This window comes from Scomber scombrus, chromosome 2, assembly GCF_963691925.1.
Source record: "Scomber scombrus chromosome 2, fScoSco1.1, whole genome shotgun sequence".
In the NCBI taxonomy this organism is placed as follows: domain Eukaryota; kingdom Metazoa; phylum Chordata; class Actinopteri; order Scombriformes; family Scombridae; genus Scomber; species Scomber scombrus.
In genome coordinates, this window is record NC_084971.1 from 32,749,256 (window position 1) to 32,774,475 (window position 25,220).

General features: G+C 43.9%; 1 protein-coding gene across 1 annotated transcript in view; it reads right to left on the reverse strand.

Moving 5' to 3' along the window:
* Positions 1 to 3,435: 3,435 nt before the first annotated feature.
* Positions 3,436 to 25,220, reverse strand: part of LOC133998318 (hexokinase-1-like) — a 45,350-nt gene continuing 23,565 nt past the window's right edge. Inside the window, 10 exon segments of the mRNA XM_062437863.1 lie at positions 3,436 to 4,754; positions 8,010 to 8,243; positions 10,078 to 10,233; positions 10,332 to 10,417; positions 10,419 to 10,454; positions 10,456 to 10,517; positions 11,823 to 11,922; positions 16,326 to 16,421; positions 19,778 to 19,897; positions 20,908 to 21,056. Coding sequence (XP_062293847.1) covers positions 4,601 to 4,754; positions 8,010 to 8,243; positions 10,078 to 10,233; positions 10,332 to 10,417; positions 10,419 to 10,454; positions 10,456 to 10,517; positions 11,823 to 11,922; positions 16,326 to 16,421; positions 19,778 to 19,897; positions 20,908 to 21,056 — 1,193 coding nt within the window. The 3' untranslated portion in view covers positions 3,436 to 4,600.

The window sequence follows — 25,220 nt, forward strand, 5'->3', positions numbered from 1 at the left end:
ACACACACACAAGCCCACACCCTTTAAAAAAAGAAGAAGGAAAAAATAAAGAAAGTAGGACAAATACCAGCACATAACACATAACACATAACACACACACACATACACAGAGGCAGGGTCATTTGACGTGTATGCACCCAAATGCATGCAAACACACCTGTGCACTGTACACACACACACACACACACACACACACACACACACACACACACACACACACGTTCATGTAAGCTGCAGTACAAGTAGTGGTTGCTGCTTCTCAGATTATTGCACAAGCACACACACACACAAGCCCACACCCTTTAAAAAAAGAAAAGTAAGACAAATACCAGCACATAACACACACACACACACACACACTCACACACACACACACACACACATATACAGAGACGGAGGCAGGGTCATTCGACGCGTATGCACCCAAATGCGTGCAAACACACCTGTGCACACCCACACATACAGACACAGACACTTGAGGAAACAGACCACAAAAGAGAGAAAGAGAGAACAAAGACTATTGTTTAAACTCTGTACATTGGATGTAACTAAAATGTGAGTTCCTTTATGTAAATGGGGAAGTTTGCATAAAACAGGAACCATAGTGTATAAAGTATAAAATGGTACAAAGATTCATTCATTCATTCTAATGCATAATGACACTATAATTATGACACATTAGCAGAAGTTGACAGGTATTTAAACAGGCGGCTCATTCACATTGTGTGTGTGTGTGTGTGCACGTGTATTAAAGAGACCAAAAAAAGAGCATTTAGTCGAATTTAACCCTCACATACTGTTCATAATCTGACTCTCTCTACATCAATTCACATTCCTAAACTCCTCCAAACAGTCATTAATGAAGAGTGTATTCTATGTATTTATTGGGGAAAAAGACATTTATAATCACTATTTTATGATCCAGGAGAATATTTTATACAATATAAAGAATACAGCAACATGTTTGAATGCTGATTTTTTAAATTTGGGCATTTTCATACACGAAAATGAGTATCAGCTGCATCAAAATGTAGAAAATGACGCGTTTTAGCTCCATTTTTGTGTATTCATGGTCACATTAAGGAAAAGTCAACCTAGAGGAAATGAGTATCGGGTGTTTTTACAGCTCTTAAATGTAAAAAAAATGGGTCGAAATTGACTCTGAACAGTATGTAAGGGTTAATATAACAAACTGACTGTGACTGTGTGTGGCGGCAGGTCTGAGCAAAATGTGCATGTTCCTTATGTCATAGAGAAGTTAGCTGCAGCATAAAAATAATGTATTAGATAATACAGTGTATAAAACATCTTCATTCTAATGCATAATGACACTATAATTATGACAGATTTGACACATTAGCAGAAGTTGACAGGTATTTAAACAGGCAGATCATTCACAAGGTAAGTATGCATGTGTATTAAAAGGCTGAAAAAAGAGCATTTAGTTTTAATTTAATATAACAAACTGACTGTGTGTGGCGGCAGGTCTGGTGACCCGAGCAGCTCGGCGAGATCTGGATCCAGGATCATCTCGTAACGAACACTCAAAGATGACTAAAAGACTTAGAGTGAGTATAATGCAGAACTACACAGACAAAGAGCAGGTGACGCATACTGTACATACTTAACCCTTTACATACTGTTCATATTCTGACTCATGTTGATGATGTTTATATGGTGTTTTTACAGCTCTCCAATGTAAAAATGGGTCATATTTGACAACAGCCAAGTAAAATATATGTGTGTAATGAAGCATTTTGGTTGATATAAATATGGAAGTGATGGCCATTTTCACTATTCTCTCATCATTTTAAAGGTTAAAGTAAATAATCAATCATTAAAATAAAGAAACAATATATTTGATTCAAATAATTGGTAATGTTAAAGCTGTATTAGGCAATTTTATATCATGGGAGGGAGGAAGGAAAGGAGGAAGGAAGGAAGGAAGGAAGGAAGGAAGGAAGGAAGGAAAGGACTAAGGAGGGAGGGAGGAAGGAAAGAATAAAGGAAAGGAGTAAGGAGGGAGGGAGGGAGGAAAGGAGGAAGGAAGGAGGGAGGAAGGAAGGAAGAAAGGAAAGCAGTAAGGAGGGAGGGAGGAAGGAAAGAAGAAAGGAAAGGAGTAAGGAACGGAGTAAGGAGGGAGGGAGGGAGGAAAGGAGGAAGGAAGGAAGGAAGAAAGGAAAGCAGTAAGGAGGGAGGGAGGAAGGAAAGGAGGAAGGAAGGAAGGAAAGGAGTAAGGAGGGAGGGAGGAAGGAAAGAAGAAAGGAAAGGAGTAAGGAACGGAGTAAGGAGGGAGGGAGGGAGGAAAGGAGGAAGGAAGGAAGGAAGAAAGGAAAGCAGTAAGGAGGGAGGGAGGAAGGAAAGGAGGAAGGAAGGATGGAAGGAGGAGGGAGCAAAGAAAGAGGGAAGGAGGGGAAGAACAAATGAAAAATTAGAAATGGGTCATATTTGACTCAAGCTCAGTAAAATATATGTGTGTAATGAAGCATTTTGGTTGATATAAATATGGAAGTGATGGCCATTTTCACTATTCTCTCATCATTTTAAAGGTTAAAGTAAATAATCAATCATTAAAATAAAGAAACAATATATTTGATTAATAGACAAGCTCTTCATGGATTCCCTTAAAATACTTTTTTTTTTTTTAACCCTCCTGTTGTCCTTGAGTCAAGGAAGGAAGGGAGGAAGGAAAGGAGGAAGGAAGAAAGAAGGAAAGGAGGGAGGAAGGAAGGGAGGAAAGGAAAAGAGGAAGGGGGGAAGGAAAGAAGGAACGGAGGGAGGGGTGGAGAAAGGAAAAGAGGAAGGGAGGAAGGAAGGAAAGAAGGAAGGGAGGAAGAAGGAAGGGAGGAAAGGAAAGAAGGAAGGGAGAAAGTACAGGAAGGTAGGAAAAAAGGAACGAGGGAGGGATGGAGAAAGGAAAAGAGGAAGGGAGGAAGGAAGGAAAGAAGGAACGGAGGGAGGTAGGGGGGAGGAAAGAAAGAGAAGGATGGAGGGAGGAAAGGAAGGAAAGAATGAAGGGAGGAAAGAAGGAACGGAGGGAGGTAGGGGGGAGGACAGAAAGAGAAGGATGGAGGGAGGAAAGGAAGGAAAGAAGGAAGGGAGGAAAGAAAGAGAGAAGGAGGGAGGAAGGACAGACGGAAGGAAGGAAAGAAGGAAAGAAGGAACAGTCAAAACAGACGGGGTCAATTTGACCCGGGAGGACGACAGGAAGGTTAAAGGAGACCAGCTGTGGAGTTCCCCCAAAAAACAACAGAAAATAGGTCATTAACATTTTAAAAAGTCTATCTGAGCTTCTACTAAACAAATACAGACACTTTCCGTTAACTCTGCCCCATATTTTCTGTTATAACTTATAAACTTATTATAAGTTTAGAGATGCCTCTTCTTCTGCTGCTGCTGCTCGACAGATTTAAGAAAGAGACACCAGGATTTTTTCTCCACAACAAAATATAATTTAATGAATTCACTTTTCACCGTGTCGATCACAAATCTAAAGTGATGTAAAAAAAAAAAAAAAAATGAAAGAAAGAAAGATTGAAAAAAAAAAAAAGATAAGATCCAGTACTCTCCTTTGTCTTAATGTAAGGCATGCAGTCTCCACAGAGCTTTGGACATTGAAAAGCTACAGGTCATTATACAGAAAGACACACTGACACTCAAATACACACAAAAAGCGCTCATAATATCCACTCTTTTTTTTTTTCTTGGGGCCCAATAAACATTTATTCTTTTGCACATATACAATGAGTAGAAGTTGGATTCATCACAACACCGAAAGTATAGTAAGTTCACAAATATCAACAACGCTAAACACTTCCGCTGGGCCTTTTGTTCTACCTTCTCAGCTCTTGAGGAATAAATGGCGTGGTGCTGCTGGAATACTTTTTAATATGTGAGTTTACATTTACAGTTACACAAAAAAAGGGGGTCGATAGTGGTGGAGGGGGGGAGGAGGAGGGGGGGGGGGGGTTAGTAAGCTTAGCACATTATGTGAGCGTGTTTGCACATAAGATGAGGATGATTTTTAACAGCCGTGACTCTTGCATTCGACCCTTTGCAGCGAGTTTTTTGGAACTGGTTTAGTTTAGTTGAACCAGCGGCTCGCCTGTAAAAATGAGTTTTTACATCATTATTCGGGCGAGAAGGACGTCCTTCATTTCATTTGGAAGTTACATTGAAATGCTGCTGCTGCTGTAACTCTCATATAAAAAGTGCAGACATTTTTTCTTGTGTCTAAATGACCTCCGGGATTCAAAGTGGCCTCAGCTATATAAATACAATTATATATTTGCCTCCATATAAAAATAAAATTAGCAATACACAAATATTGCACGCCTAAAGGAGTTTGAATTTATCAGATTATTGACAAGCTATCGAGGAAAATGTACAAACATGGAAATAATAAAACCCTCTGGTGCAGTATAAATAAATATTTAGATATTCAGTTTTAATTCCCTATGCATGCAGCATGTCTCTCTGGCTGTGGGGGGGCCAGGTGGGGCAGAGGTGGAGTCACGGCTGCCAAGGGGAGATGGATTTGGGCTGTGCGGTGGGTGAAGCAGCAGGTAGTTCTTCTCCAGGACAGAGTGGGCGGAGCTTCTCAGTGCTGCTGCTGTGCTTCCAGCTCCCTTTGGCGGCAGCCCACGGCGGTGATGAGAGCGGCCCCCTTGCCGCTGCCGTCCTCCGATAGCAGGAAGTTCACTTCGCATTTGGGGGCGAGTTCCTTAACCGTCTGCTGGAAGATCCGAGAGAAGCTGCGAGGGGGGGAAGGGGAAGGGGGAGGGGGGGGAGAAACAGGAAACTGTGGTGAGGAGGCGTTTCTCTGCTGAATTCAGAGAAATGAAAGATGCTTTCTAGAGCAGGAAACATGCTTTCAGCTCTCAGGCTCTTTACAACTAGGAAGAGTTTCAGGGTTGAGCAAAAAAGTTAATTTAGGGGCTTTTTCATGAAGGATTACAAAGTCTGGATAACTGAGAAAGACTGAAGTTTAAAAAAACTCTTCAGCAACCTGCTAAAATATGTTTTGAATCAGTTTGTGTCCTGTGGGTGCTGATTTACAAATATATCCACATAGATCCAAACTTTGATGCAACTAAGAGGCAACCCCCCCCCCCCAACATTTTAGAAATACAGTGCAGAATAAATGGTCTTTGCACACCTGTATGCAGACAGGTGTGCAGAAGATAAAGATATCACCCTGCCAACACATGCTGGTTCATTTATACAGTAGCTGTGTGTCGGTCGAGCTATTTCACACCAGCCTGAGAACATTCAGTATATATTGCCTTCACCTTCTCCCACAAACAGTTATCAATAAGTAATAACCACCAGTCCAGACTCGGGATATGAAAATAGTAATAAAAAACCCGCCTCTCCCCAGGTATAAGACTGTCGGTTATTTGCTCCCCAGTATTGGCTGATAACTCTCCGTCGCAGGCTGAAATAGAGCCTTACTCCTTTCTTTCCTTCCTTCCTTCCTTCATCCTTCCTTTCTTTCCTTCCTTCATCCTTCCTTCCTCCTTTTCTTCCTTCCTTGCTTCCTTCCTTCCTTCATCCCCCATCCTTACTCCTTTCTTTCCTTCCTTCCTCCTTTTCTTCCTTCCTTGCTTCCTTCCTTCCTTCATCCCCCATCCTTACTCCTTTCTTTCCTTCCTTCCTTCCTTCATCCTTCCTTTCTTTCCTTCCTTCCTCCTTTTCTTCCTTCATCCCCCATCCTTACTCCTTTCCTTCCTTCCTTCCTTCCTTCCTCCCTCCCTCCTTTCTTTCCTTCCTTCTTTCCTTCCTTCCTTCCTCCATCCTTACTCCTTTCTTTCCTTCCTTCCATCCATCCTTACTCCTTTCTTTCTTTCCTTCCTCCTTCCTCCCTCCCTCCCTCCCTCCTCCCTCCCTCCCTCCCTCCCTCCTTACTCCTTTCTTTCCTTCCTTCTTTCCTTCCTTCCTTACTCCTTTTCTTCCTTCCTTACTCCTTTCTTTCCTTCCTTCCTTCATCCTTACTCCTTTCTTTCCTTCCTTCCTTCCATCCATCCTTACTCCTTCCTCCTTCCTTCCTTCCTTCCTTCCTTCCTTCACCAAAGGACAACAGGAGGGTTAAAATGAGCTGAAATCAGCTGCTTATCTAACAGAATTAAAACTATTTAAAGGCTGAAATACCAGATGAAGGTTGTTTGACTGAATAAATTTACCACAGGTGCCGACTGTGTGTGGGAGCAGAGAAATACAGTGTCCAGAAATGGACTGCAGCTATGATGAGACAGCTCATCTGTGTTCCCCGAGCGTCTCAGTCAACACAAGCTGCTGCTGCGGAGATGACCTCGAAAAAAAAAATCTCATAATTGGGAGATTTGAATGTGTATTTTTCCACTTTTAGTTTGTAAAATGTTGGAAATAGTGAAAAACAGTCCAAGATCCAAAGGTATGTTGGTGTTTTTAAGCCCAAACTATCAAATGTTTGGCAGTGCATATATTACATTTTCCTTTCTTGCTGTCTTGTCACTACTTATAAAATTTAAACCCAAAGAAAGGACTAACTCTTATTAATGGCATTTAATAGCAATGTGCTGATATTTTAGAGTAAGTGACAAATAAGGGTTGAAAAGATTCAAAATATATTAAAAAATAGTTTTAAAAGCAGCATCAGGTTTGTTAAAATGCACATTTAGTATTTTTTTGTTGGTTTTATATCATTTGAAATGATGTTTGCACCATTTTTTTTAACCAAAAGTAAAACTGAATGCTCCTGAAAATTTCAAATGGTTTAACCACAAAAGAATGATAAATATGAAATGTTTTATCCAGTTAGAAAGAAAAAAAGAAAGAAGGAGATAAAGAAAGATAAAGGAAGAAGAAGAGAAAGAACAAGAAGTAGTAGGAGGAAAGAAACGAAGAAAGGAGAAAGAGGAGAAAGAAAGAGAGGAGGAGACAGAAAGAGAGGAGGAAGAGGAGAAAGAAAGAGAGGAGAAAGGAGAAAGAAAGAGGAGGAAGAGGAGAAATAAAGAGAGGAGGAAGAGGAGAAATAAAGAGGAGACAGAAAGAGAGGAGGAAGAGGAGAAAGAAAGAGGAGGAAGTGGAGAAAGAAAGAGGAGGAAGAGGAGAAATAAATAGAGGAGGAAGAGGAGAAAGAAAAAAAGGAGGAAGAGGAGAAAGAAAGAGAGGAGGAAGAGTGTGTGTGTGTGTGTTTTTAAGTTGAATTATTTGGTACAAAGTTTTTATGGTTACACCACTTAGACATTTTTAATATATTCTCTATAAATGGATTAAAAGCAGAAATTTGATGCTGAGTCCACAAAAAAAGAATGTGTGAAGTTATTCATACGTTTATTTTCATGTTTTAACCCCTTTAATATTTGTGTCGTCTTCCTGACCCCGTCTGTTTTGACTTCCTTCCTTCTTTCCTTCCTTCTTCCTTCCCTCCTTCCTCCCTCCTTTCCTTCCATCTGTCCTTCCTCCCTCCTTCCTCCCTTCTTTCCTCCCTCCCTCCTTCCTTCCTCCTTTCCTTCCCTCTTCTTCCCTTTCTTCCTTCCTCCCTCCCTCCTTTCCTTCCTTCTTCTTTCCTTCCTCCCTCCCTCCTTTCCTTCCTCCCTCCTTTCCTTCCTTCTTCCCTCCCTCCTTCCTTCCTCCTTCCTTCCTTCCTTCCTTCCTTCCTCCCTCCCTCCTTTCCTTCCTTCTTCCTTCCTTCCCTCCCTCCCTCCTTTCCTTCCTTCTTCCTTCCCTCCTTCCTTCTTTCCTTCCTTCCTCCCTCTCTCCCTCCTTCTTATTTTCACATTTTAACCCTTTAAATTTAAACTAAACCACATGGACACACAAAAAAACATCCATGAACCTCGGATGTTAAAGTGTGAAACTAATCCCTCCTCTACTCGAGTCACACTTCTACTCTTTAAAACGATTGTTATCACAAAGTAAATAATTACAACCTTTGCAGCCTGTTGAAATTCAATATGTACTGTTGTGTTTCAGAGTGAATGAGCATCTTTCCGCCCTCTATTATGTTCTTAACCCCCTCGTCTTACTGTGGGTGCAGCTTGTAGAGCGTGCCGTCGACGCCCACGGTGACGTCCAGGTGATCCAGTCCTCTGTTCTCACGGATCTTGTCCACCACGGCCGCCATCCCGGCTCCGCAGATCTGAGCCGCGCGGCGGGACACCGTGCCGCACACCTCCTTGACGATGATACTGTCGTCACAGGTGCTGTCGAGCCCCAGCTGCTGCAGGATGCCCCTGACCTGCAGCAGCGCCAGACGATCGCTGTGGAAGCAGGGGGAAGAGGGGCAGAGGGGAGGGGGGGGTCAGAGGTCAGCCAACAGCAGGAGAGTCACCGGATACCTCACAGCTGTTCCCAGAGGCTAAGGTAGGCTTAAATAGTGTATAAAGTCAAGTCGTCACATTATTTCCTCCTCCTCCTCCTCCTCCTCCTCCTCCTCCTCCTCCTCCTCCTCCTCCTCCTCCTCCTCCTCCTCCTCCTCCTCCTCCTCCTCCTCCTCCTCCTCCTCCTCCTCCTCCTCCTCCTCCTCCTCCTCCTCCTCCTCCTCCTCCTCCTCCTCCTCCTCCTCCTCCTCCTCCTCCTCCTCACTAGATGCTACTTTTCATGTGCTTTCCTTTTCCCCCCTATAGGCTGTATATAAGCAAATACACATCCTATGTTTTATACACTACCTCCAGCTATATCTGGCATTTCAGGGTTCTTTTTTAATTAGCTTTTTTCCTACAGTACCTTGCAGGAAGCCATCAGTTTGCATTCATTTCACTGCAGTATGAAAATCAGCCTGCACCTGTTCGCTGTTGGATTTACTTAGTTATCCATCACGTCTGCTTTGACTAATACTATAATACTGTGTGGAAGTTAATGGAAAACGACGTCTGCCTGCAAGGTAGGAGGGAACACAGTGTATGTGCTTTGGAAAATGATCAGAAATAAGATTTAAGGATATGTGATTTGGACTAAATGGGCTGAAACATGCAAAATTATTGGTATCGTCCTATAAAGAAGAACTGTTCCTTCTTTCCTTCCTTCCGTCCGTCCTTACTCCTTTCTTTCCTTACTCCTTTTCTTCCTTCCTTCCTTCCTCCCTCCTTACTCCTTTCCTTCATTCCTTCATCCTCCATCCTTACTCCTTTCTTTCTTTCCTTCCTTCCTTCCTCCCTCCTTGGTTTCTTCCCTTCCTTCCTTCATCCCTCCCTCCTAACTCCTTTCTTTCCTTCCTCCTTTCCTTCCTTCCTTACTCCTTTTCTTCCTTCCTTGCTTCCTTCATCCCTCCATCCTTACTCCTTTCTTTCCTTCCTTCCTTCCTTACTCCTTTTCTTCCTTCCTTCCTTCAGCCCTCCATCCTTACTCCTTTCCTTTCTTCCTTCCTTCATCCATCCTCCATCCTTACTCCTTTCTCTCCTTCCTTCCATCCATCCTTACTCCTTTCTTTCATTCCTTCCTCCCTCCCTCCTTACTCCGTTCTTTCCTTCCTTCCTTCCTTACTCCTTTTCTTCCTTCCTTCCTTCAGTCCTCCATCCTTACTCCTTTCCTTCCTTCCTACCCTTCCTTCCTTCCTTCCTCCTTTCTTTCCTTCCTTCCTTCCTTCACCAGAGGACAACAGGAGGGTTAAAACGAGCTGAAATCAGCTGCTTATCTAACAGAATTAAAACTATTTATAAAGTACACCACTAAGAGTTGCATGAGATATTCTTTCAGTGCTGTTTGATATCTCAGGGTGAGTTTTTGATAAAACAGGTAAATATGATGCGTTGTAGTAGTCACTATGCTACTCTGTCTGATCCTAAATAAACAGCAGTGATTTCAACGTGACTGCTCTAAATGCTCCAAAAACCTGATCCTGTAATAACTGCAACAACTCTATTTTGTGTGTAATATTAAGGGGATGTGTGTGGGTGTGTGTGTGTGTGTGTGTGTGTGTGTGTATTGTGTGTTTTCACCTTCCTTTTAGTTGTATAAGCACCTTCTTTCTTTTTCACTTATGACACCATAAAGATTGCTTTCAATTTCATATTACATTTACAATGACAATAAAGACTATTCTCTTCTCTTCTCTTCTATTATTTGTTCTCCATAAATGTGAAAGTATTAACTCACCTCTCTATCTGCGACAGGAACTTAGTCTCAAAGATGCCTCTGGTCTTCAACGTCTCGGAGATTTGTCCCCGGAAGAGGAATCCACGCTTGGTCAGATCGATCAAAATCTGCCTGACGATCTCTCCCAGGTACATGCCACTGCACATCTTCTCATATCTAAGATGCATAAGAGACAATTATTAGCAATAAGATGATAAAATATCAGTTTTCTCAGTAATGATGAGATGAGAATCAGACACCGAAAGCATCTCCACCTTTGTTTCCCTTCGTTGAGCGAGTTCTCGTCCACTGCCTGGTCGTACTTCGTCCTGATGTCATCCAAACATCCGTTGTCTCCGAACGCCCCCCCACTCCATGTTGACACACATACGACCCGACGTTTCCATCGACTATCTCGATGTTCTTCACCTCTTCCATGTAACAGGCGTTACTGCCCGTCCCTGAGAGGAGACGAAACCACAACTCATCTCAAAATGTTCTCAAAATGTTCTGTTACAAGTTTTTTACTATTTATTGTTTTATTTATTGGGCTTTTTCTGCCTTTATTAGACAGTTTCTTTAAACTTATAATACATTTAAAGATTAAATATCTATAAGATGTTTTAACCCTCCTGTTGTCCTCATGTCAAGGAGGAAGGGAGGAAAGGAGGAAGGAAGGGAGGATGAAGGAAGGAAAGGAGGGAGGAAGGAAGGAAGGGAGGAAGAAGGAAGGAAAGGAGGAAGAAGGAAGGAAAGGAGGGAGGGAGGGAGGGAGGAACAAGGAAGGAAAGGAGGGAGGAAGGAAGGGAGGAAGAAGGAAGGAAAGGAGGGAGGAAGGAAGGATGGTAGTAAGAAGGAAGGAAAGTAGGGAGGAAGGAAGGAAGGTAGGAAGGAAGGAAGGAAGGAGAGGAGGGAGGAAGGAAGGACGGTAGTAAGAAGGAAGGAAGGGAGGGAGGAAGGAGGGAAGGTAGGAAGAAGGAAGGAAAGGAAGGAGGGAGGAAGGAAGGAAAGGAAAGAAGGAAGGTAAGGGGGAGGAAAGAAGGAGGGAGGAAAGGAAGGAAGGAAGGACAGAGTAAAAAAGTAAAGAAAGAGAAGGAGGGAGAAAGGAAAAGAGGAAAGCAAGAAGGAAGGAAAGAAGGACAGGAAATAAGGAAGGGAGGAAGGTAGGGGAGGAAAGAAAGAGAGAGGGAGGGAGGAAAGAGGAAAGAAGGAAAGAAAGAGAGAAGGAGGGAGGGAGGAAAGACAGACGGAGGGAACAGTCAAAACAGACGGGGTCAATTTGACCCGGGAGGACGACACGAAGGTTAAAAGAGTTGGTGTTGTTTTTTTACGTGACGTCTCGTCAGAGAGCAAGTGGAGGTCCCTCAGGTCGTGTGCAGCTGCAGCGTAAAGTTACACCCTCCCCCCTCCCCCCCCCCCACGCACCTCCTGCTGCTGTTACAACCAGGTTGCTCTGCAGGCGGTATGATGGCTGAAGGAGGCGAGCCCCACTTACTTTCCCCCCCGTCTAAACGGACCATGTCGGCTATGGGAATACTTTACTTTTTTCTTGTTTTTAAATACAGACATTTCAAAATAACACATTTTAGAGCTGTAATCATAATACCGTGAAACCGTGATATTTTTTGCCTAAGGTTATCATACCGGTCCATGCCTAATTGCGGGTATATGGCACTGTAACCACTCGGCTAGGATGGCGATCCAACAGCCAACTTTAAATTTAAAGATTAAATGTCTTTAAGATGTAAAAGTGGTGTTGAACTCACCTGCGATCAGCCCCACTTCACAGGTCGGTTCCTCGTAAGCGCAGGTCATCATCGTTCCCACGGTGTCGTTAACGATGGCGACAACATCCAGCTCAAACTCCTGAGAAAAATAAACAACAACAACATTTAAGTATTTCAGATGATTACAAAACTAAATCCATACCAACTTTCCTCCATCCCCCTTCCTTCTTTCCTTTTTTCCTTTCCCCCTCCCTCCCTCCCTCCTTCCTTCTTTCCTCTGTCCTTCTTTCTTTCCTCCCTCCCTCCCTCTTTTCCTTTCTCCCTCCCTCCCTCCTTTTTCTTTCCTCCCTCCCTTCTTCCTCCCCTTCCATCTTTCCTCCCTCCCTCCTTTCCTCCCTTCCATCCTTCCTTCTGTCCTTCCTCCATCCCCCTTCCTTCCTCCCTTCCTCTTTTCTTTTCCCCGTCCCTCTCTCTTTCCTCCTTTCCTCCCTTCCTTTTTTCCCCTGTCCTTCTTTCTTTCCTCCCTTCCTCTTTTCCTTTCTCCCTCCCTTCCTTCCTTCTTTCCTCCGTCCTTCTTTCCTTCCTTCTTTCCTTTCCTCCCTCCTTCCCTCCCTCCCTCCTTCCTTCCTTCTTCCTCCCCTTCCATCCTCCCTTCCTTCCTTGACTCGAGGAAATAAAGACTCCACACTGCAGAAACAAATACGATAAACGGACACATATTCCCACTGTCACTGTTTTGTTTTTGTTGCAATCCAGTAAAATCAAAGCAGTAGATTCGGTTTGTTAGGAGGCGAATTTAAATTAAACATAATTACGTTACTGAACAGTTTAAACGCCACACGGAGCACAATGCAGTTCACTCACATTCCTATAGGACTATATCTTCCTCCCTTCCTTCATTCCCCTGTCCTTCCTTCCTCTTTTCCTTTCTCCCTCCCTCCCTTGTTCCTTCTTTCCTCCCTCCCTCCCTCCCCTCTGTCCTTCTTTCCTTCCACCCTTCCTTCATTCTTTCCTCTGTCCTTCTTTCCTTCCTTCTTTCCATCCACCCTTCCCTCCCTTCTTTCCTCCCTCCCTCTTCCCTTCCTTCCTTCATTCTTTCCTCTGTCCTTCTTTCCTCCCTTCCTCTTTTCCTTTCTCCCTCCCTCCCTTCTTCCTTTTTTCCTCCCTCCCTCCCTCCTCCTCCCTTCCTCCCCTGTCCTTCTTTCCTTCCACCCTTCCTTCTTTCCTCCCTTCCTCTTTTCCTTTCTCCCTCCCCCCCTCCTCCCCTCTGTCCTTCTTTCCTTCCACCCTTCCTTCTTTCCTCCCTTCCTTCATTCTTTCCTCTGTCCTTCTTTCCTTCCTCCCTCCTTCTTTCCTCCCTTCCTTCTTTCCTCCCTCCCTCTTCCCTTCCTTCCTGTCCTTCTTTCCATCCACCCTTCCTTCCCTCCCTTCCTTCCTCCCTCCCTTCCTCCCTCCCTCCCTCCCTTCTTTCATCCCTCTCTCCTCCCTCCTCCGTTCCTTCCTTCATTCTTTCCTGTCCTTCTTTCCTCCCTCCCTTCTCCCTTCCTTCCTTCCTTCATTCATTCATTCTTTCCTCCCTCCTTCCCTTCCTTCATTTCTCCCTCCTTTCCTTTCCACCCTTCCTTCCTCCCTCCCTCCCTCCTTCCTTCATTCTTTCCTCTGTCCTTCTTTCCTTCCCTCCATCCCACCCTTCCTTCCTTCCTTTCTCCCTCCTTTCATTCTTTCCTCCCTTCCTTCCGCCCTCCCAGTTCAAAGTATTTCAGATGATTACAGAACTAAATCCATACCAACACCATTCTAATACAAAGTAATTACCCATAATTCCAGGTAGTCACACATCATTAATCTCATGTTTGCATTTCTACATCAAACCATTGTCACTAGATTGCCGTGTTGACAGCAGGATTAATATCAGGCTCGGCAACTTTTCAAACCCCACACACACGGAGCACAATGCAATTCACTCACATTCCTACACGGACTATATACAGTAAAATAAACAGAGCTGCGTATATCTGCCAAACACACAACATACAGAAGGCTCATCCTCATCATCGCTGCAGTAAAGTAAGGTTTAACCTTTGTGTCGTCCTACTGGGTCAAATTGACCCCGTCTGTTTTGACTGTTCCTTCTTTCCTCCCTTCCTTCCTTCCATCTGTCCTTCCTTCCCCCCCCCCCTTCTCTCTCTTTCCTTACTCCCTTCCTTCCTTCCTCTTTTTCTTTCCTCCCTCCCTCCTTCTCTCTTTCTTTCCTTCCTCCCTTCCTTCTTTCCTTCATTCCTCTTTTTCTTTCCTCCCTCCCTCATTCTTTCCTCCGTCCTTCTTTCCTTCCACCCTTCCTTTCTCTTCCTCCCTTCTTTCCTCCCTCCCTTCCTTCTTTCCTTCCACCCTTCCTTCATTCCTTTCCTTCCTTCCATCCTTCTTTCATCCTTTCCTTCCACCCTTCCTTCTTTCCTTTCCTTCCTCCTTCCCCCTTTCTTCCTTCATCATGTCCTTCTTTCCTTCCTTTCTTTCTCCCTCCTTCCTTCTTTCCTCCCTCCTTCCTTCATTCCTTCTTTCCTCCATCCTTCTTTCCTTCCACCCTTCCTTTCCTCCCTTTCCTCCCTTCCTTCCTTCCTTCCTTCCTTCCTTCGTTCAATCCTCCCTCCCTTCCATCCTCCCTCCCTTCCATCCTCCCTCCCTTCCATCCTTCCTTCCTTCCACCCTTCCTTTCCTCCTTTCCTCCCTTCCTTCCTTCGTTCCATCCTCCCTCCCTTCCATCCTCCCTCCCTTCCATCCTTCCTTCCTTCGTTCCTCCCTCCCTCCCTTCCTTCCTTCTTCCTCCTTTCCTTCCTTGACTCGAGGACAACAGGAGGTTAAATAAAGACTTCACACTGCAGAAACAAACAGGCACATTTCTCCACCCCAGTCTGAAGGTACAGTCGGTTCTCTCCAGATGTTATGACATGCTCACACACACGGCTCCAGTCCCGCAACCGTTTTTACTTGTCTGTTAATGATCGAGCCCCTTATTACTTACTGTCCTATGCTCCATCTAAAAGGGTGAAATTGATATCAGAACCTCAAAAGTGATGAAATATGAATAATCAAAACTTTCTGAGTACATAAAAAACAAATGTGACACAACAAACAGTATTGAGATGTGTTTAATTATATAAAGAGTGAGTTTCTGGCTGGCTCTGCTGTAATAAGTGCAGATTAACAGTGGAGGGGGGGGGGGTCGAGAAGTGTCTTGATGCTGAAACCGCAAAATTGCAGTTAAGTCTAAAGGTGTCAGCATGCCAGGATTAGCACTTCCTGTATGTGGTCATGTGATGTGGTTGATGAGTACAGTATCCTCTCGTATTTGTTGTTTTATGAGTTGGTCTATTTTAAGATGTATCTGTATACTTTTTCCTCAAAATAAAGCAGCGATTTTGCACAGTAGGAATAAACCAAGCGGGGAGTTCCGGTCCTCTGAAATGATGCCAACGCGGAAGTAACTTAAAACTGCATTCTATCAAAAGGCCACCAGGGGGCGACCGTTTTGGTGTCAAAAGGACTTCCGTCTCTATACAAGTCAATGGAGAATTCACCAACTTCTCACTTGATTTCTAACCTCAGTAAACGTTTTCAAAATGTGTTTATGGTCTCAATCGCTAGTTTAAAGCCTTCTTCAATGCAGTATGATGTTCATTTGGGACATTTTGGCCTCCCTGATTTTATATTTGACGATAAAGCAGGGTATGCATTAGGGCGTGGCTACGTCGTGATTGACAGGTTGATTGGTTCACAGGTTCAGGAGGGCGCCTCATGCCCCTCCTGATGCCCATATAAGTAGAATCCGTGTTTTTATTTTACCCAGCATGCACCGGAAATTTTCAAGATGGCGCTGCTCAGATCCGATACTATTGGCTTCCGAGCAGCAGTCCACAAACCAATGGGTGACGTCACGGATGTTACGTCCATTTTATATACAGTCTATGGAATAAACACAAATGCTTCATGACAGCAGCCTTTAGTTCTGGTCGAAGAGCAGTGACTGAGTGACATTTGTAAGGTATTAAAGAGATCTGTCAGTCACAACTTTGATATGAGAGGATTTTTAAACGAGAGACAAGAAACTGAGCGGTCAGATTGAACTCAGACTGCAGAGGCATGTCATCCAAAAAGGGCTTGAAATTCACATTCAAACAATAACTACACCTTCAAAAAGAAACAGTGGTTAGAAGCTGAAACTAACCAACTGGAAGATATTAAAAGGTGTAGATTGTTAAGAAATCTTGCTAACTGGAAAGCAACCTAATATTGTCATAATGGTTGAATTATTTTAAAATTAAAGCTCTTTATCATGACGTCATTACCTTACCATTTTTCCATTTCTCTTATTTTCTCACAGTGAAAGCAAAGACTGAGGATCTATTGTCACATGGAGTGTAATGTGTTAAAGGCAACAGAGAAGCTAACTACAGTGTATGTGTTATCTGTGTTGTTGGAGTCGTAGTAGCAGCAGAGAAGATCAGATGTATTTCCCATCTGGTTTTTTTTTTTTTTTTTTTTTACCTCTTTCCTCTTAATTGCATCCCGAAGAAGCTCCACCACATCTTCCCCCTCACAGTCTGTGGCTTTGAAGCCTTTGGTCCAGGTTACGAGGATTCCCTGAGGATCACATAACATTTGTAAGATGACATCTAAAAAAAAAGCTTGTGGTGGTAGAGACACGCACACATTCAGAGTAGGAAAGCAGGTGCTGGACTAAATAACCAAATATGTAAAAGCAAGAAAATAAGTCCACACACTGAGCTCGAAAAGTCACTTACATAAGATGACAGCTACCAAATACTGCGATAGAACAACATTTTATAATCATCTACCCGGACCATCAGCAGATTCACTACAATTTCATTCATAGGACATATCTTACCCCTGTAAAAATGCATCACATGAAAATCATCAACAATCCTCTGTGTACTTTCTGCCCTCTGAAGACTCAGGGCACATATCTTCACATGATATGGAATTGCCCTCCTGTCTGCCAGTTCTGGAACGATATTGCATCCAATATATCTGTCTTGATTCATATTGCTGTACCTGTAAATGTTGGTGTCTTGATTTTAAATGACATGTCAGCCCTTCACCTTTCCAAAATCCAAAAGCGTGTTGTATTTGCCGGACTTACAGCTGCTAAGAAAATAATTGCAACTCGCTGGAAGCCGCCTCACGACTTGTCTGTTCGAACGTGGAGCCTTTCTTTTTTGGATGTCATATATATGGAACTCTCCACAGCTCGCATTAATGGAGCTTCAGGAAAGACTCTGGACACTTGGCGCAAAATGTTGAATCTTTGAAACATATGTTATAAGCTTGAGCCTAGCCTTCCTATTTTACTCGTACATGTGATTGGTCCCTTATGTCTTATGCATGTCCCTCTGTCCGCGTCCTTTTTGTTGTATGTCTGTCTCCCTTTGTCCTCTTTGTATGTACCACTCAGTGTTCTTATGTTATGTTATGTTTTAATTATGTCTCCCCACTTTCCCTCTAACCCTCTTTGTCTCTTTATCCTGAGACACGCTCTTATGTCTTGGGCTTGTTGTGTGCCATTTGAAAGGGCAACATATGATGGTGTTTTTGGAATTTTGTTACACTAAATAAAAACATTTGATAGCAAAAAAACATTTTATAATCATCTAATGGGTTGGAGCAGCCTTCTTTCTACAGTAAGAATTATTGATGTCTTTCACATGAAAGTAAGATAAGATGTAGACTTCATGCAAGAACTTTCTTATTCTTACACAAAATCTGTCCCACTTATTTCTGTGAGGTTTGTTCAAACTGAGTCAGATTCACCAAACTCTCAACAGCACAAACTTGAAATGTTTGAGCTCCTTTCTTTCCGCCTGATGAATGTCAACCTCCTGCATTCATGAGATCTGACAATCAGCATTGTCAGCGCTCCTAAAAACCGCCATTTCCTGTTGCACTAGTGTCAATGCTAGAGTAAGTATCAAGAGGAATTCACAGGGCTGACATTCAAGCGCTGCTGTCTGCAGTCATCAAACAAATGTGGCAGCGTGTCAGTGTTAGAGGACCCAAAACTATTAGAAAGAAAGAATCCATCCTTAACCCTCCTGTTGTCCTCTGGTCAAGGAAGGACAGGAGCAATGAAGGAAGGAAGGAAGTAAGTAAGGAAAGAAAGGAGTAAATATGGAGGGAGGAAGGAAGGAAGGAAAGGAGTAAGGAAGGAAGGAAGGAAAGAAGGAAGGAAATAAAAGGAGTAAGGAAGGAAGGAAATAAAAGGAGTAAGGAAGGAAGGTAGGAAAGGAGTAAGGAAGGAAGAAAGGAAGGAAAGGAGTAAGGATGAAGGAAGGGAGAAAGGAAGGAAGGAAAGAAGGAAGGAAGGAAGGTAAAAAGGGAGTAAGGAAGGGAGGGAGGAGGAAGGAAAGGAGTAAGGAGGGAGGAAGGAAACGAAGGAGGAAGGAAGGAAGGAAGGAAGGAACAGTCAAAAGAGATGAGGTCAATTAGACCAGGGACCCTTCTTCCTCATTTCCTTCCTTCTTCCTCCCTCCCTTCCATCCTACCTTCCTTGACTCGAGGACAACAGGAGGGTTAAAAAAAAACCTCCATTTCCTGTTGCCCTAGTGTCACTGCTAGAGTAAGTATCAAGAGGAATTCACAGTGCTGACATTCAAGCACTGCTGTCTGCAGTCATCAAACAAATGTGGCAGCGTGTCAGAGTTAGAGGATCCAAAACAATTAGAAAGAAAGAATCCAGCTGCCAACAGTGTGTCATCAGAGCAGCGATGCATTGTGACAGAAATGAAGAGGGGATAGTTTGACATGAAGATAGATGCTAAAAAACATGAGGAGAGACTTTTACAGCCTAAAGGAGTTGATGTTATACTGTCAGCTGCTGCACAACATGATCCTGGGCAGAGATCTGCAGGAACACCCTGAGGCAGCTGTTTACATCAAACTACTGAGATGTTGAAGCTTCTGCAACAAAATATGCAAATAAAAATAAAATCAAAAAGATCTCTCAGTAAACTGGCAGCCACGATGAAGAGAATATTACATTTTGCTTTTAGTGTGTTTTGGTAATATATTTAAAGTCTAAATTTATTCAGATTAAGGCATTATCATTATCAAAAGGCATGGACCACTCCATTTTTGCTCATTTTGTTCATTTTTTAAAATTATAAGTGTGTGAAAATGGGTCAATTATTTTAAAAACACACACTCTTAAAAACAAACCTGTAATATGTATTAATGGTTCTTGCTTTAGGCCCTTTGTTATTAGTTTACTCTCTTTTAATCAACAGCTAATATCTCAGTAATGTTCAGCTGCATCCAGTATGTGGCAGAAACAGACCGTCAGATACTCCTGTCGTCCTCCCGGGTCAAATTGACCCCGTCTGTTTTGACTGTTCCTTCTTTCCTCCCTTCCTTCCTTCCTTCCATCTGTCCTTCCTCCCTCCCTCCTTCTCTCTTTAGTTCCTTCCTCTCTTTTTCCATTCTCCCTTCTCTCTTTAGTTCCTTCCTCTCTTTTTCCTCCCTTCCTTCCTCTTTTCCTCCCTTCCTTACTTACTCCCACCTTCTTCCTTCCTTCTTTCCTTCCTTCATCCCTTCCTTTTTTCCTGTCCTTCTTTCCTTCCTACCTTCCTTCTTTCCTTCTTTCGTCCTTCCTTTCCTCCCTTTCCTCCCTTCTCTTCTCCCTCCCTCCTTTCCTTCCTTCCTTCCTTCTTTCCTTTCCATCCTTCCTTCCTCCCTCCCTCCCTCCCTCCCTCCCTCCCTCCCTCCCTCCCTCTTTTCCTTCCCTCTTCCTCAACTCGAGGACAACAGGAGGGTTAAATAATGTATCACCCTTTGAATTGGTCTTATTGCTCAGCTCTGCCTGCAGGTGGTAGGAACCCAGGTCCAGTCTTATTATAGACAGATAAATGAAATATAATATAATATAATATAATATAATATAATATAATATAATATAATATAATATAATATAATATAATACGTACTGCGTCCAGGCTGGTCTGATGGCAGGGGAAGGAGAAGGTGAAGCCCAGCGGCAGACGAGCACTTTTCATTCCCATGTAGTCCAGGAAGTCGGAGATGCAGTGCACAATGTGGTCAAAGAGCTGGAAAGAGACAGATGTTTTTTATTTGTTTTGTACACTGAGGAAGATAAAAGATAAAAGGGAAGGGTTGACGTAACTTTAACTTCTATGGCGAATCAAAAAATGGATGGATGCATCTACTAAATATTGTTTATTTTGACGACAATACTGATAGATATTAACCCTCCTGTTGTCAAGGAAGGAAGGAAGGAAGGAAGGGATGAAGAAGGAAGGAAGGAAGGGATGAAGAAGGAAGGAAGGGAGGGAGGAAAGGAGGGAGGAAGGAGGGAAGGAAGTGAAGGGAGGAAGAAGGAAGGAAGGGAGGAAAGGAGGGAGGAAGAAGGAAGGAAAGGAGGGAGGAAGGAAAGAAGGAAGGGAGGAGGGAAGGAAGGAAAGGAGGGAGGGAGGACAGACGGAGGGAAGGAAGGAAAGGAGGGAGGAAGGAGGGAAAGGAGGGAGGAAAGGAAAGAAGGAAGGGAGGGAAGGAAGGAAGGAAGGAAGGAAAGGAGGGAGGAAGAAGGAAGGAAAGAAGGAGGGAGGGAGGACAGACGGAGGGAAGGAAGGAAAGGAGGGAGGAAGGAGGGAAAGGTGGGAGGAAAATAAAGAAGGAAGGGAAAGAAGAAAGGAGGGAGGGAGGAAGAAGGAAGGAAAGGAGGGAGGAAGAAGGAAGGAAAGGAGGGAGGAAGGAAGGGAGGAAGGAAAGGAGGGAGGAGGGAAGGAAAGAAGGAAGGGAGGACAGACGGAAGGAAGGAAGGAAGGAAAGCAGGGAGGAAGGAAGGGAGGAAAGGAAATAAGGAAGGGAGGAAGGAAAGGAAGGAAGGATGGAGGAAAGAAGGAAGGAAGGGAGGAAAGAAGGGGTCAATTTGACCCGGGAGGACAACACGAAGGTTAAGTGAAAATAGGGGTACATTTATATTCAAAGCAAAGGGAAAGTTCAGGAATAAATATTATCTGTAGCATTAAAAGCAAAATAAGAGAAAAATCAATGAGATATTTCTAAAAACATATAAAATTATAATAAAGATTGTTACCTCTTCTCCTGTTCCCTGCATGACTTCTATGGGTATGGCATAGATTTTGTTATGCATCTCCACTGATCGCCTCTTCCCGCTACGAATCTTTACCAGAAGCACTCGGAAGTTTGTCCCACCGAGATCCAGAGCCAGGAAATCTCCATTCTCTGCACCACAGGAAAGGATTCATTATTATTATCCAACAGAACTAAAACTCACATCCTTAAATAGGTTTTCTGATACAATTCAAACATCTTTTAACTGCTTATAAACTGTGATGACAGTTTAACACGATAACATGCCTGCAGATCTTTTTAAAATAATGTGAAAGAACCTGATTTACGGTTTGGTTTTTTTTGTGTGTGATTTCCGACTTATTTAGGACTAAAAGAACCCATCTTAAAATTTAAAGTCTGTTTTTGACTGTTCCTTCTTCCTTCCTACCTTCCTTCCTTCTTTTTCTTCTGTCCTTCTTTCCTTCCTTCTTCCCTTCCTCTTTTCCTTTCTCCCTCCTTTCCTTCCCTCCTTTCCTTCCTTCTTCCTCACTTCCTTCCTCCATCCTTCCTTCCTTCTTCCTCCCTTCCTTCCTCTTTTCCTTCCTTCTTCCTCCCTTCCTTGTTTCCTTCCTTCTTCCTCCCTTCCTTGTTTCCTTCCTTCTTCCTCCCTTCCATCCTACCTCTCTCCCTTCCTTCTTCCTCCCTTCCATCCTACCTTCCTCCCTCCCTCCATTCCTTCTTCCTCCCTTCCATCTTCCTCCTCCCTTCCTCCCTCCTTTACTTCCTTCTTCCTTCATTCCTCCCTCCTTTACTTCCTTCTTCCTCCCTCCTTTCCGTATTCCTCCCTCCCTTCCTTCCTTCTTCCTCCCTCCCTCCCTTCCATGACTCGAGGACAACAGGAGGGTTAATAATATATCATATTATTACAGTGTAGTGATATTAATCACACAACATATTCCATTTGATTAAAAAACATAATTTTCATTCTGGATTGTTTCACTAGCTCGTTGTTTTGCCAGTAATTAAATATATATTTTATATATTTTCTATTAAAACTGAACACGTTGCAAAATCTCAGAAAACTTTGTTGTCAATTTATAGGGGAAAGGAATGAATCGGTCTCCAGTTTCCATGGTTATTAAACAAATAATGGCAGTAAATAAATAATACATTAGTGCTTAATAATAAATAAATTGCTCTAAATACATTGTACATATTGTCATTGATCTTTTTCGATTTCGTCAAATTGACCCCGTCTGTTTTGACTGTTCCTTCTTTCCTTCCTCCATCCCTCTTTCTTCCTTCCTACTTTCCTTCCTCCCTTCCTTTTTTCTTCTGTCCTTCTTTCCTTCCTTCTTCCCTTCCTCTTGTCCTTTCTCCCTCCCTCCCTCCTTCCCTTCCTTCTGCCCTCCTTTCCTTCCTTCTTCCTCCCTTCCTTCTTCCTCCCTCCCTTTCTTCCTTCTTCCTCCCTCCCTTCCTTCCTTCTTCCCCCCTTCCTCCCTCCTTTCCTTCCTTCCTTCTTCCTCCCTCCCTTCCTTCTTTCCTTCCTTCTTCCTCCCCTTCCATCCTACCTTCCTCCCTTCCTTCTTCCCCCCTCCTTTCCTTCCTTCCTTCTTCCTCCCTCCCTCCCTTCCTTCCTTCTTCTTCCTCACCTGATCCATCTGGTGTACTTCGGACAAAGGTGGGCAACATTTTGACTGTCGCTTCCTTGTGACTGTCCTTCTTGAGGCCTCGCTCGATCTCCATCCTCATCCGCTTCTTCACTTCTAACAGCTGCGCTTTGCTCAGCCTGAACTCCGCCATGGTCTGCTGAATCTGTCGCGCCTGCTCCGTCAGACGGTACGCCACCCGCCGTCACCATGGCCGCGCCTTTGCCGCTCCCGCTCTCGGACAGCAGGAATCGGACATCTGAGTCCGGGACCAAGCGGCGCACGGTCTTGTGTAGACGGCGGGAGTATCTGTTCAGAGAGAGGAAGATGTTCTCATTAGAGAGACCTGATCTGTTTAATGATTTACACCTCCTGTTGTCCTCGAGTCAAGGAAGGAAGGGAGGAAGAAGGAAGGAAGGAAGGATGGAAGAGAGGAAAGGTAGGAGGAAGGAAGGAAGGATGGAAGGGAGGAAGGATGGAAGGGAGAAAGAAGGAAGGAAGGAAGGAAGGAGGAAGGAAGGAAAGGAAGGGAGGAAGGAAGGATGGAAGGGAGGAAGGAAAGAAGGATGAAGGGAGGAAGGAAAGAAGGGAGGAAGAAGGAAGGAAAAGGGGGAGGAAGGAAGGGAGGAAGAAAGAAGAAAAGGGGGGAAATAAGGAAGGGAGGAAGAAGGAAGGAAAGGAGGGAGGAAGGAAAGGAGGGAGGGAGGAAGGAAGGAAGGGAGGAAGAAGGAAGGAAAGAAGGATGGAAGGGAGGAAGAAGGAAGAGAGGAAGGAGGAAGGGAGGAAGAAGGAAGTAAAGGAGGAAGGAAGGAAGGAAGGAAAGAACGGAGGGAGGAAGGAAGGGAGGAAGAAGGAAGGAAAGGAGGGAGGAAGAAGGAAGGATGGATGGAAGGGAGGAAGAAGGAAGGAAGGAAAGGAGGGAGGAAGAAGGAAGGAAGAAAGGGAGTAAGAAGGAAGGAGGGAGGGAGGAAGAAGGAAGGAAAGGTGGGAGGGAGGAAGAAGGAAGGAAAGGTGGGAGGAAGAAGGAAGGAAAGGTGGGAGGAAGAAGGAAGGAAGGTAGGAGGGAAGGAAAGAAGGAGGGAGGAAATTTCTGTAAACTCCATCACGACTTTCAGTATCAAACATTTCTTGACGTTTCTCTTTGTTGAACTCACTGAGGATGCATCTTGTAGAGAGAGCCGTCGATACCAACGGTGGTGCGGAGGCGTGCGACTCCTTTGTTTTCCTTCAGGCGAGAGAGGATGCCGCCCAGCGTGGAAGCGATTAGGTTTGCCGAGCGGAAGGATACGATGGTGCAAACGTGCTGCACGGCCAGACAGTCTTCATCGGAAGGCTCCACGCCGAGCCTCGTCAGGATCTCCATACACTTCTTCAGTCCTTCCTTCGTCCTGAGAGCAGAAACATTCGTCAGTATCAAAAGTCGTATTCATCAATTACATAATCGATCACCTGTATCTTTAACCCTCCTGTTGTTCTTTTGACTGTTCCTTCTTTCCTTAATTTGTCCTTCCCCTCCTTCCCTCTTTCTTTACTCCCTTCCTCCTTCCTTATTCCTTTCCTTCTCTCCTTACTTCCTTACTCTTTTCCTTCCTTCCTGCCTTCCTTCCTCATTCCTCCCTTTATTCCTTCCTTACTCCTTTCCTTCCTTCCTCCCTCCTTTCTCCTTTACTTCCTTCCTCTTTTCCTTCCGCCCTCCCTTACTCCTTTCGTTCTCTCCTTACTTCCTCACTCTTTTCCTTCCTACCTTCCTTCTTTCCTCTTACTCCTTTCCTTCCTTCCTTCCTTACTCCTTTCCTTCCTTCCTCTCTCCTTACTCCTTTACTTCATTCCTCTTTTCCTTCCGCCCTCCCTTCTAACTACTTTCCTTCCTTCCTTCCTCCTTTCCTTCCTTCTCTCCTTACTTCCTTACTCTTTTCCTTCCTTCTTTCCTCCCTTCCTTCTTTCTTTCCTCCCTTCCTACTCCCTTAGTCCTTTCCTTCATTACTTCCTTCCTTACTCCCTCCCTTCCTTCTTTCTTTCCTCCCTTACTCCTTTCCTTCCTTCCTTCCTCCTTTCCTCCCTTACTCCCTTCCTTCTTTCCTTTCCTTCCTTCCTTCCTTCCTTACTTCCTTCCTACCTCCTGTCCTTCCTTGACCTGAGGACAACAGGAGGGTTAAAACCTTTTCGTATAGTCTAAAATTTAAATAATGGTTTCCTGATAAAAACAACAATGTGTAATAATAAATGATAACATCAGTAATAAGTCAGGTCCCCCGTCACTCACTTCTCAATGGCGGAAACATGCTTGGTCTCAATCTTCCCTCTCGTAAGGAGCTCGGGGGTGATCCGGCCCTCAAACAGCAGACCCTCTTTGGCCATCTTGACCAGGATGAGTCTCACCAGCTCTCCCATGTACATCCCACTGACCATCTTCTCAAACCTGAGTGGAGAGAAACACAACAGAACTGTCATGAATACACTGAGCGTTACTCATTTCATCGTCTTTTCAAAGATCTGTAACACCTTTAATGTTTCTTAAAGGGACATTACGGCTGCACTTGATGCCAGAAACAGAATTACAGAATACAGTTTGTACAGTTACACCAACAAACGAAAAACATGCCCTTGATGCATGCATGACTAATGGGGGCAGGTTCCCTAGGAAACCAAACACACTGCTTTGTTCTAGGAGATAAAAGGAGTAAGG